The sequence below is a fragment of the Cryptomeria japonica genome, chromosome 4, assembly GCF_030272615.1.
Source record: "Cryptomeria japonica chromosome 4, Sugi_1.0, whole genome shotgun sequence".
NCBI classification, from domain to species: Eukaryota; Viridiplantae; Streptophyta; class Pinopsida; order Cupressales; family Cupressaceae; genus Cryptomeria; species Cryptomeria japonica.
The window spans coordinates 222,492,983-222,506,263 of NC_081408.1; the positions used below are offsets into that span (position 1 = coordinate 222,492,983).

General features: G+C 34.4%; 1 protein-coding gene across 1 annotated transcript; it reads right to left on the minus strand.

Annotated features, from left to right (window-relative positions):
- Positions 1–5,250: 5,250 nt before the first annotated feature.
- On the minus strand, positions 5,251–12,910 carry LOC131033411 (elongation factor 2-like). The gene is made up of 2 exons (XM_059219038.1): positions 12,854–12,910; positions 5,251–5,577 (listed from the first exon to the last, which is right to left on the minus strand). The coding sequence occupies exons 1-2, from the start codon at positions 12,908–12,910 to the stop codon at positions 5,251–5,253; spliced, it is 384 nt and encodes a 127-aa protein (XP_059075021.1).
- Between the last annotated feature and the right edge of the window lie 371 nt (positions 12,911–13,281).

Consider the following 13,281-nt stretch of genomic DNA (forward strand, 5'->3'; position numbering starts at 1 on the left):
AAGAGGAATGGTGAGAAGTGAATTTACATTCATGATGAAGAAAACTTCCTAGAACTAAGGGGAAAGGGAGAAGGAAGGGAAAGGCCACCACTAGAGCAAGCTAGAAGACCTTCAATCCCTTAGCCATGTCCCATGCGATTCTGAAGCACACACTCTAGGTGAGTGACTTTTCTTGAATATGTTTGGCCAAGTTTTGATGTCCTTGAAGCCCAACAGTACCCCAACAAGTGAATCAAGTTACGGTGGCCAATTCTCTATAAAAATGTAATATGTTATTCAAATTAATTTGTATTTCTTATGTAGGGTTTCATAATATTTATGATGTAAAATTTATCCATTTTCTTTCATTGGAATATTGAAGACAATTATTGTGTATTTTTTTTTTTTGTAGGATTTTGTAGTATTTTTGCTGTAAATTCTGCCCATTTTCTTTCAGTGACATATTGAAGGCAAAAACTTGAGGTAAGTCTTTTGCCATAGTTTGAATGATTTTGTTTTTTGGGTGAATCTATATATGAATGAATTTTTCAATTTGTTTAGGTCATGTTTTTTATTTACAAAGAACTGGGGTTGCTTTCATTTTTTGTTTTCAATTTCTATTGTTAATTTATATTAGGGTTTTTGCTAACTCTTGAGTGTTTGAAATTTTTGAGTCATCCAAGTTATTGTTGAGTTTGGACATTCAATTATCATCATATTACTATTCATCTCATCCTCTTTTAGCCTTTTGTCCTAAAGTACATGTCCAATTTTTTTGAACCCATGAACACTAGAAACTCCATGTAGAGAGCAACAAGTGATGTAGAAGAAAAGTGATGAACTAAATTTTCATGAAGATAGTGCAAAGAATCCAGAACCTGATCCATATTTGATGGCAATGGGGGTCTTCTAGAATTCTCACTAGAATGGTCTATGGTGACTTAATGTATACCAATAACAATTTTATTGGAGCTCGGAACAACAAGCATGCATTTTTCATTACATTAGTATAGTACTACCTCTGATATGTTAGTTCAACCAAAATAGGAATATCCTAAGCCTTTTTAAGAACATGGATTTATTGACAATTATTATTACAATCATATCCATCAAAACAAATACATTCTCATCTAAACCCTTGTGGTATCAATATTCAAGCTTGAAACATTTACAATGGCATATTGTTGCCATAATATAGACAATTTAAAAAGAAATGAAAAAAGAATACAGATATCCATGAGTATGTCTGACCATCCTTGAGATGTTTGACATTCTTTTTTATTCTTTAGGGATGTGTCAGAAACTTTGGAAAGCAAGGGATGGCCTTTGTCTTCCTTGTGTATTAGAAACACTATTGGGGATGGGTACATGGGAAACATGGGTGACATGTCCCCTTCTAACCCTAGGGAATGTAGGTAAAGCAATTTATGGTTATATTAATCGGGTTAGAGAAATTGACACAAGATGGAATAACAATCCAAACATGCTATTCTTTATCCATTCTAGATAATGATGATTAGGATCAATTTGTTTGCTTTGTTTCTCATGGGTTATAGGATGATTACTTGATGGTTCCATTTCTAGGTGATTGTATGGTAAATGGAGTTGTATTTAAGTTAAAATCAAACTCAAGCCATCTCAAAATTACAAACTCCATGATGATCTTGAGTTGTGATAGATGCTATAACACTCTATACTCTTTTGATAGTAATTTGTATTCATACATCTATATCCAAGCATAACAAGTAAAGCATAACAAGTAAATTTGTGTCTTTTGATATGAGTGTCATTCCTCTCTATTGTTTACACATGAATTGCAACATAGTGTCATTTCCTTTGAAACCCTAGGTCGCCTAGGACTATACATTACTGCCATGGCTTCTTCTCTCCGAAATCTTCATATACTGCACTGTATCTTGTCTGTGATTTGCAAACTCTGAAAGAGGACTGCTTTGTGTTGTGTAATGCTCATATTAATGCCTTGGATCTAATGATGCTATCTTTTATGGACCGAGTTGGTAAAGACCCCTTTGGACTATTATAGAAGTTATAAGGACTTCTATGATTGTGTGAAATGATTATGAATCTGTCCTTAAAGTTATTGTTTCTTACATCTTGTTGTTATGAGCTCATTGTGCGCTTTATTATTTTGCTTTGGCAACCTTCTCTCTATTTTGATTTATTGCTAAAACTAAAGGTATGCATTCTTCATGTAGGTTGTCAAATATCTTTGATCAACATTAGAAGATATGCAAAAGAATTCATATAATATTAAAATAATAATAGTAATAAAACTCGGTAATGGAAAGATGAAACATGGCCTTCACTGTTTGAGGGAGTAAATGAGCTTAATATTCTATCAGGTATCCCTTGAACCTCCTATAGGTACAAATGTTAGTTAAGTAACCAACCTGGGAAAGTGTACAAAGCTGGAAAACCAAGTTGTTTGTCACTTATTCAAAAAAATACTTTAAAATTATGGTGTCAATTCAATCCACAACCTTGACATTTGGTCTTTAAAGTAAATGCGCCAACATAATGGCAAAGAACTGTGAAGAAATATGCTTTATAATGTGCAAGGTCTGTGAAGGAGAATGTAATAAACTGGTGAAGATGTTCCCATCTCTACTATTCACTCTTTGTGAAAATAAGCTTGGCATTCATTTCATTTAGAGCACCAGCAGTAGCTAGTATCCATTTAATACTAAATAATTTTGTTGGGCAAATTGTCACAAAGATAAACCTCAAGAGCACATAAAACAAAATAACCAAAAAAATTTAACCACCAAATAAATGTAAAATTAATTTCACAGTTCAAAATACATCTGTATAAAGAAACAAATAGGGATCTAACACTAAAGTCATATATGAAACCAATTTCCCTACTACTTCTTCAATCTCCAATGATAAACAACAAACAAGTCTAAAAGAGTAAGGCATGGAGTATTTCAATTGCCTGCTAGTTATTTTTCCTGGCATTGACAACTTTCCAGGTGAAAGCTGCTACAAAATATAGCCCATCAGCTGACAATATTCATGAAAGACAATCAAGTAATACCAAACAACAAGACAAAAATTGTTTAATGAGAAATTGTTTCCAACATGATATAAAATATAGCCTATCAGCTGACAATATTCATGAGACACAACCAGGTAACACCAAACAACAAGACAAAAATTGTTTAATGGCAACTTGTTTCTAGCATGAGACTTGTTTCTGGCCGAAACCCAACACATAATATAGCCCATCAGCTAATGACTAAACTCCAAGCCATATCATCCCAAATCCTCAAAGGAAATTTTTCTTTCTTTGGAAAGACGTTCATTGGCAACACCTCTATAAATTAGTGGGCAACTATAATGGAAAGTGGATTGAAAAATATAAGACATTTAGTTAAACATACAATCAAACTACTTTGAAATGAGAATACAACTTAGTTGCAAAACTCATTGTTGGGAATACAAACATTGGAACAAAGAATATTCAAAACAATACTGCAAGCCCAAAATAAGCCAGAGACCATGTCAACCTAAAAAACCTTGCAACCTAAAAAATAAAACAATACTCATGAATTAATCTTTCAACTGAACGCTCACTGAAACAAATCTTCAACAGAAGCTGAAAATGTTGGTAAAAAATCATCCCAAATTAGTTTAAACCATATATAGAAGAGGAATTCATTTGAAAGTCAAATTCTAGTCCTAAAAATTGAGAATAATATTTAAAGTCATAAGAATATATCATATCTATAAATTTTAATCCTAAACTAAACTATCATAAGAACATTATTTGCAATCTTGCAAATCATGCTAGGCCTAAACAAAAATAAAAGTGATCCTAATCATTGATAAAGAGTGGACTCTTGATGTGTGATAAATGGTTATCACCATAATTACAAAGCCAATTCCAAACACGTAAATAACATTGCTGGATGTTGCCACCTCCCATCAGTCTATTGTATAGAAAGATAGATCTAACCAATCCAACATCCCCAATCAAATTTTACCCAACACAAGTCAAGCATGCCCCTACAAGGTATGAAACAAAAGGTCTATGATCTATAGCAAAAAACTTCTACAATGTCCAAAATATATGTATCATATGGTGCCTTGAAACTCTTCATGGACATGGTTAAGCCAATTGAAACAGAAGGTCTATGATCTATATAAAACAACTTCTGCAGTGTCCAAAATATATGTACCATATGGTGCCTTGAACCACTTCATGGACATGGTCAAGCCAATTGAAACGAAAGTATATGATCTATAGGATACACCTTCTAGAGTGTCCAAAATATATGTATCATATGGTGCCTTGAACCTCTTCATTAACATGGTCAAGCCAATCAAACTTGTTGTGCATTTGGATTCACTTTCTATTAACCAAATAAATGCATCTTACACTTCCACATCATGTGCCCTGCACTGTATTTAGTACATAGAGAAAGAAGGGTTGAGTTTCAAATAAGGAGACAAATGATAGACTCTGAAAGGATATGACCTCATAATAAAGAAAATAGGGAAGATTACGGAAAAAATAGGCATTTCACCAGGATTGTTTTCATGGTCACCTAGCATTGCAAACAATCCCTCAGGTTGTGGATGAAACAGTGTTGATATAATGCTGTTGTTCCTGCCCACAATAAATAATGCCTAGTTCAAAATTAAAAAAAATCAAAGTGTAGCATACCACGTTTGATTGATCATACTTCCATACATCACACTTTTTATATATATGTAGACTGGCTCATGTTTCAAGTAGACTTTCATTTGAACATATAAAATAATCAAATGACTGCTCAAATTAGGTAATCATCCGATCTAAGGAATGAAAATTAAACAAAATAAACAAATGACAGAAAATGATCATCAGAAAATTAATTTTGATATGATAATTTTCAAATTTTGTAATCACTTCTAACATCTCATTGGAAGATAGTTGGCTGGACTAAATATGTTAATTTCAAGGTTGCAATGATAACCATAGATATTTAAAGAATAAATTGTGTCTTCTTCAGTCTCAAATTACAAGGCGGTCAATGTGATTAGAAGTATCACAATCAAAACCCTATGGACTATAATTGAATCGAAAATAGAATAAACAAAAATTGGATCTCTCAAGACCTCAAATAACTAACTCTATGAATATCTTGGAAATGAGAATGAAAATGGGTTAAAGACACAACTAACAGTCTAAGAATACTCAATATAACAAAGTAATTGACAAAATTAAGAATATTAAAAAAACTTGAACCTAAACCAACGTAAGCTTTATAGCTTATTCTCAAACTCAAACAAGGGCTTCATTTTCTCCTTGATACCCTTTCTCTTACGGACATCAAGAACCAGCTTCTGAGCTTGAGTACCATGCTCTAGTGGATCAGAACCCATCATATCCCAGTGATCAAACACACTTTGAGGGAAAGCCTGACCAGAAGTTGCTTCTTGGAGAGTGCCAGAGAACCCAAATGACTCTATGATTGGCAAATATGCCTTGATGTTGTAGAGCGGAGATCCTGCTCTCTGCATTTCCTCAAACACTTGGCCCCTCTTCTGATTTAGCACACCGTAAATACCTCCAAGTGCCTGTTCAGGAGTCTGGATTTATACAAGATATACTGGCTCCAGAAGCCTTGGTTTGGTAGTGAGTTAAGCTGCATACATAGCCAGAATCTGCATACATAACCCTTCTAGCTATTGGAATAGTAATGGGTAAATTCTTGATAGGATAGTTTGTAATGACAATGCTAATCCCACCTTGAACAACCAAAAAGTGCATTTCTACCCTATATGGGGTTCGAAGATGGTCACTATGAATAATAGAGAAGCAGGTCTTTTCAAGATAGTTTTAAAGTACTAATGATTTGTCATAGTCAAGACTAAGCTCACAGTCAAAAGGGCTATAAACTCATGGACAACCTTAGTGCCCAAGTTCAGGAAGCATGCAAGATGAAAGGATGACATTCATAGAAAAGGATTTGTGATAATAAATGGTGTTGTTGCAGCATCTCAGAACCATGGTAAGCCCAAAGAGCAACATTGTTGAGCTCCAAAGGAAGGGTTGCAAAGCCAAAATTAGCAGTGAGAATAACACCAAATGAAAGACAGTAAGGAATATAATAATTAGAAGTCATATTAACATTGCACAGATAGTGGAAACATACATGGTTTATGGTAATCATTGGTCAATGATATGCAACATTATTTGACAGTGAGCCATAATAGCAACATTAAACCATAATATCATTCATGAAGAGAATTGGCTGGACAATACAAAGAATGATTCACCACGAGCTTGTAGTAGTATTGGAAGAGTCATTATATGAGTAGCTCAAGGAAATTTTTTTTTGACAGTATTTGTCTTATTCATTATAGTACCTATAGTATCATAAGGAACAATCACAGTGAATGGTACAACAGAGATATAAAAATCCAATCCTCCAGATCAACATTTTTGTAATATAAAAGAAACAATACCAGACATAGTGCATTCCAGAATCCATTAATGTGGAAGACCATAGCAGATAAAGTGGCAATAAGATAGTGAGAAGAAAAATATATGGATAGTTTCTACAGTCCTAGAGAAATGACGAAAAAAAAGAGTTTGCAATCAAAAAGCATTGTCAAAAATGAAAAGGAGACTGTCAAAATAGAATTGTAAGTATTGAAATGTGCAAACACCTAAAAATGTCTCATTGATCATGTACTAATTATTCCTCTAATTGATTAAATAATTCTTTAATTCTTTAATTAAGTTAATTAATCTTATTCTTCTAATTTAATATTTCCTCATCATCTTACTAATTGTTCTATTTTATTCTATCATCATCTAATCATTCAACTATCTTCTAAATATTAATTAAATATTTATTATTTAATTAATTATGATTTAATCCTTTAATTTAAATAATCTTTATTATTTAATTAAAATCCCATTTCTAAAGAATTAAATAGTTTCTTTAAATTATTTAATTAGCTAATTAATTCTTCCATTTCCAAATCCCCAAATTCTAATTTCATTTAATTTCTTCCAAATTCAATTACATGTGCATGATTTCGAAAACCAAATTGAAAATCAAAGTCAAGTTCTAAATATATTCAAATGCTAAATTGAATTTAAATAAATTCAATTATTTGAATAAATATCATGCAAAGATTAAATTGAAAATCTAAGTGAGTAGCATAGGAACAATATCTGTCGCCAAATGATAAAAGATAAAGACTGACCCGGAAAAAATTCAGCAGCTATACTGACCTTGTGCCTTCATTCTTAGTTGCTTGATGTGATGGTTGATAATGTCTGATCTCAAAAAGTTGCGGACCCCATTTAAGACTGACCTGTCTGATTTCGAGTGTATTCTCTTCTGTTTAAGACAAGATAATGATCACTTTGATGTGGATATGATACGATTGATAAGACAGTTTGATCAGTTGATTGCAGATGTTTGACTGGATAGTCGTATCCTTTGTTAACTTCGTACGAAGTGTTTGTTGGATATCTACTAGGGTATTTGTTTCTTGTGAGACATTTTTTTGCAAGTTTTTTGATTAATTATTTTTAGTTCTTTTCCAAGAGCTTTTTCGATGTTTTTGGATTATGTGGATCGATATTTGAATGTTTTTGGATTGATTTTTTCAATGTTTTTGGATTTTGAGTTTTACACTGTTTTTGGATTTTGAGTTTTTCACTGTTTTTGGATTTTTTTAGGACTTTAAATGATTTTTAGGATTTTTTCAGGACTTTATATGATTTTTAGGATTTTTTCAGTTATGCCTCCAGTGTATAGACCTGTATGACATGATGATCTACAGAATGCGTGTGGGGACAATGATTTTTTTGCAACTTTTTTGATTAATTGTTTTTAGTTCTTTTCCAAGAGCTTTTTTGATGTTTTTGGATTATGTGGATCGATATTTGAATGTTTTTGGATTGATTTTTTCAATGTTTTTGGATTTTGAGTTTTACACTGTTTTTGGATTTTGAGTTTTTCAAGACTTTATATGATTTTTAGGATTTTTTCAGTTATGCCCCCAGTGTACAGACCTATATGACATGATGATCTGCAGAATGCGTGTGGGGACAATGAATTTTTGACATGACTAATGTAAATGCAATATGCATGATGAAGATGCATTTCCTATTCGAACAAAGTTGACTGTGTTTGTTTTAGCATTTGTAATACACCCATTGAAAATGGAGGTGCAAAACATTTCAAAGATAAGCATTCACTCGATCCCTAAGGTCCCTTGGAACATTCAAATCAACACACTTAGTGACTAGGATTTACAAATGGAGACGCGAAAAACTTCCCCATTGGTTCTTAAAAATTTGATCTTCTTTTGCCCATGTGTGTGCAAATGAGTTAATTCCTGCTCTTGTGTTCACTAAAGATCCTTAGCATCCTATATGACTAGCTACATGGATTATTCTGACTTCAAAAGCATCCCGAATAGAGCCTCACTGCCAACAAGCCTTGAGAGCTCCGACGAGGTTATAGACTGTAATTTCTCAAATATTGCTCCATAGCCAGTAGGCGTTTATAGCCCTAATGGAGTTACTTGCATGTTCCCATAGTCAAGTTTTTTTTTTTTTGTCGCACCTGTATGCATGATATTTCAGTTACATATCATTGTTCTTTTGCCTTGAGATGGATATTTGACATAACTCTTTTTATTTTTATTTTCTTGCCTTGACTTGTAAGTAATGAAACCTACTTGGGTGTGACAATTACAGCGGCGCTGAAGTAGAATTTTAGATTTTTCACTAGTCATATGATCAACTAGGTGTCTTGAATGAATTAGAGATCTTCTTAATATGTTTGAGATATAGCAATTGATAGATTTTGGGTTAACAAGTCTCAAATAGTGAAGTCACTACCCAACCATAAGTAAAGCATCGTCATCAGGTAATGATGACAATGAACGACCTTAGGACCTCAAAGACTTCATGTCTGAATATCTAAGAAAGGAGATGACCCTTGTTTCCCTTGAATGCAAACGAATGATAAATTTGGACAGTTGCCTTGTTTTACTAATGCTGCTATATGTAAATGCAGAAACTATATGCCATGAAATCTGTGAATACGATGTGCTTGAAAAAGAAACTATATGTAATGTAGTGTTTTGAATGATATGATATGCAATGCGGAAAATAAAACCTAAATTACACAACCCTTAGGTATAATATCGTTTAAGGTGCATGTTGTTCATAGGATCGAGGAGTTTTGTGTAGATAGTTCATTGGTCTTTGTTTGAAGAGTCAGATAAATATGTCTTTTTTTTCAATAGGATATAAGGACTCAGCTAAGTGTACATGTTCAACATCTCCAATATTGATTTTATTAGTTTTTGCATTTTGTGGATCATCAGAGGGAAATCCAGCTCTGAAATCCATGAATTCATCTATAGCGTTATCATTTTCAAAGAAATCCAATTGTGTAGATTCTCTTTCCCTCAGTCTATCAAGTGTGGGTGTATGACACAAATTGATTTTGGTTTCGAAGTTATGACATGAGCGGGTGATATGCTTGTTTTTATTGATGCACTTGAAGAGGATGATGAAGCAATTTCAGTGTTGATTTCATTAGCTGGTGCCGTGCTTATTTCTGTCACCACTTTGGCATTTGATGATGGCACACATACAATTGTTGACAAGTTTCTCTGTGTAGTATGATTTGGATTGGTGATTTCATTGATAAGGGGTTCATGAACAACTTGTGTAGAGGGATTGGGATCACGAGGAGAAATGGTAAGTTCATTTGAGAGGAAATATTGTGAAGAACATGGAGGATTATGACATGGAGATGAAGGGATGGAGGGATCTTGATCAAGATATGGAGAAATAATGGGATCTTGTTTTGGACATGAAGGTAAAGGTATGCTTTGATCTTGTCTTAGAAAGGGATTATTATGAAGGATAGAAGGGATGTCTCAATCTTTTTTAGGAGGTGGATGCTAGATGAGACTTGAAATGACACTTTGTTCTTGAGATGGAAGGGTTTGATTATGAATGGAATAGAAAAGAGGGAGGGGATCATCATAAGATTCTTGGTCGGTGGGATCTTGATAAAAAATTAGGTAGGATGGAAGTGGTTGTTCATGATCTTTATTTGTTTCAGGACTCATTTCTTCTGATTTTGGATCATCCTCTTGACACAGGGAAGGAGTTTGAAAATGGATGGGAGATTCTTGGAATGTTTCACAATTTTGGATTGATGAAGAAGGATTTTGAATGAGATGCTCTGAATCATGACTTGAATTAGATTGGATTTGTACAATGGATAGCGATTGGGAGGTTGTGTTATTAGATAGGGATGGCATGGATTGGTCTTGTGTGATTTCAGGGGATGATGAAATGGTGGATAGATGTGGTTGATTTGGGATTTGGTTGAAAGGGATTTGATTTTGGTTGAATGGATTTTGATTTGGACTTTGGTTGAAAAGGGTTTGATTTTGGTTGAAATTTGATTTGGACTTTGGTTGACTAGGGTTTGATTTTGGTTGAATAGGGTTTGATTTTGGTTGAAATGGGTTTGAAGGTTGGGTTGATGTGAATTTTGATTTGGAATTTGGTTGAAAGGGGTGTGATTTTGGTTGAAAGAGGTTTGAATCTTGGGTTGATGTGAATTTTGATTTGGTATTTGGTTGAAAGGGGTTTGAATGTTGGGTTGATATGATTGGTATGATTGATATAGTGGGTTGAAAGAAAAAGAAGGTTTACATGACTCTAATGTTGGTTGAATTGAGGTAGGAACGATTTTGTTGAAGAATGAAGGTTGGCATGTTTGAATGGTCTCACAAGAAGAAGAAGGTTGGCCTGATACTAATCCCCTCTTGGTCATCACTTCTCTCATCATGTTTTCTAACCAGCCCTTATGGTTGTCAGGACTAGTCATGTCTATCACTTGTTGTTGCAAAGTTTTGATTTTTTGAGCTAATATTTCTATTGATGGTGATGGAATAGGAATGGAAGGGATGGATCCTCCACCTTCCCTCCGAAATGTATAATTCCAATCCATTATGTTTGCTTGTTTGGTTTGGACCTAGGATCACAACATGTAAGATATTTTCTCCATTTCTCTGAATGCGACAATGTTTGATTGAACTTGACCAACTTGTTTGAGTTGAGGTTGAGTTTGATTGAGCCTCTAATTGTGATTTGGATGTTTGGGCTATAACTTTCTAGGATGATTATGCAAATGATGATGAACTAAGACAGATGTATATGAGGTCTAGACAAGGACGTAAATGAGGATGATAATGAGGATGTCAATGAGGATTATGCAAGGACTAAGGATGATAGTGAAGACTATGTAAGGACTATGCAAGGACTTGAGGATGATAATGAGGACGTAAGTGGGGACTATGCAAGGACTTAGGATGATAATGAGGAGGTAAGTGAGAACTATGCATGGACTTAGGACAATAATGAGGATGTAAGTGGGACTATGCAAAGACTCAGGATGATAATGAGGACGTAAGTGGGACTATGCAAAAGACTTCCTAGGGTCACAAGTATGTAAGGACTTTTAAGTTTTGATTTCAAAATGGACTTTGTTTTCTGGAACTTCGTGTGTGGGACAATGTTTTGTAGTTTTCCAAATCTGAGAACAATTGCTAGTAGGTATGTATAGCTGACTGACTCAATTTTCATACAATCTCAAAAAATTTGGAGATACGTGGGATAGGGCCTGAAATAGCCCAAAGGACTGACTCAATACTGGTCTAACACAATGATACATAAAAAAGCGTGGAATACAATCTCAAGCTAGAAAATGGACACCATTCAGTGAGGTCCTCGTAGCAAAATACCGAAACAAGACAGATAGATAGAGAGTCTGGCAGCACTGGCTCCACTCCACGATACACACTTCTTGGGCATGCCAGTCTCTCTTACCCCGAAGATCCGAAGATCTTATCATTGAGGATTTTCTGTCTCATAATGTAAGGTACATGAGGGGTATCTATGGGGTATGATCCACACTCCTAGAACCACTGAATGTAGGATTTTTGACAACTAAATTGGTTCTTAGTATTAGGTTTCGAGGGATCTCGATCCAATGATGGATTCTCAGAGCAAGCCACTTAAGACTTTAATTGAGTTTATCGGTGCAGGGAAGGCCCCCACATACGTCGAATTCACTCAACACTCTAGTCGCCTGACCAATATATTTATATAGCGGCTCGAAAAACCCGCTCGAGAGTACACTCGGAGAGATGATATCCCCAACGCATCCCAATTCGAAGTACCTCTGTGGGGTGATGAAATCCCCAGTCAAAGATACCCCTCACTACATAGAATAAAAAAAAATTGGATGTCGCTGTCACCTTCCTTCTTTCTCCCAAGACCCCGAAGGCGGGTGGAAAGTCAGTTAGTGCAACAGTAGGTCCACCCCAGACATAATAAAAATTCTTTACCTTAAGAAAAAGACAAATGATTTAATCTAATGTAGCCTGATTCACGTTCATTTTATAGCCCAAATTTAGGTGTTAGATACACATGTGCATGTCCATTTTAAACACCAAATCAAAAGATGAAGGCATACATGTCAATTTTAACCATTTGTTGATTTTAAGCACCAAAGACCAAGTGTGAGATACATGCATGTCAATTTTATCCCATATTCATTTTAAGCACCAACAACGAAGTGTGAGATTATACATGCATGTCCATTTTAACTGTTGTTGATTTTAAGCACCAAAAAAAATGAAGTGTGAGGTGATGCATGCAAAAATACTAATCTAATCCTTTTATAAATTTTCCATAGGCTATAAATAGAAGATTAGTAGCAAAATCAAACCAACAGAAAACAAAAAATCAAAATTTGACAGAATCGAATGCGTAACTACACCTGTGCGAATGCGTGATACTTACAGACCAAATGCGTGAACCTGACAGAGCAGATGCATAAATCTGACAGACCGAATGCATGACTACATTTGGTCGATTGCATAGCAGTAACAGGTCAATTGCGTGACAAAAGATAGACAACAATAAAAGTTAAAAATTAAAAAAAACAAAAAAATAGAAGACTAAACCCGATCAAAAACCTGCAAAACCAATTGTGAAGCCGTAGCCAAATCTCTCATCATCCATTCAATATTGATGAGATCATATTTTACTTGATAAGAAACAACTAATCTATTATATCTATCAAAGGCCAGTTGTTCTTCCGAATCCTGTATTAATTTTTTTGCCTGGAGGACTTTTTGATAGCGTTTGGCTTCTCTCCTTTGTTGCTTTGTTCTTCTCGCACCTGAAATCCTGAACTGAACTTTTCTTGCCATATACTATTATAATAA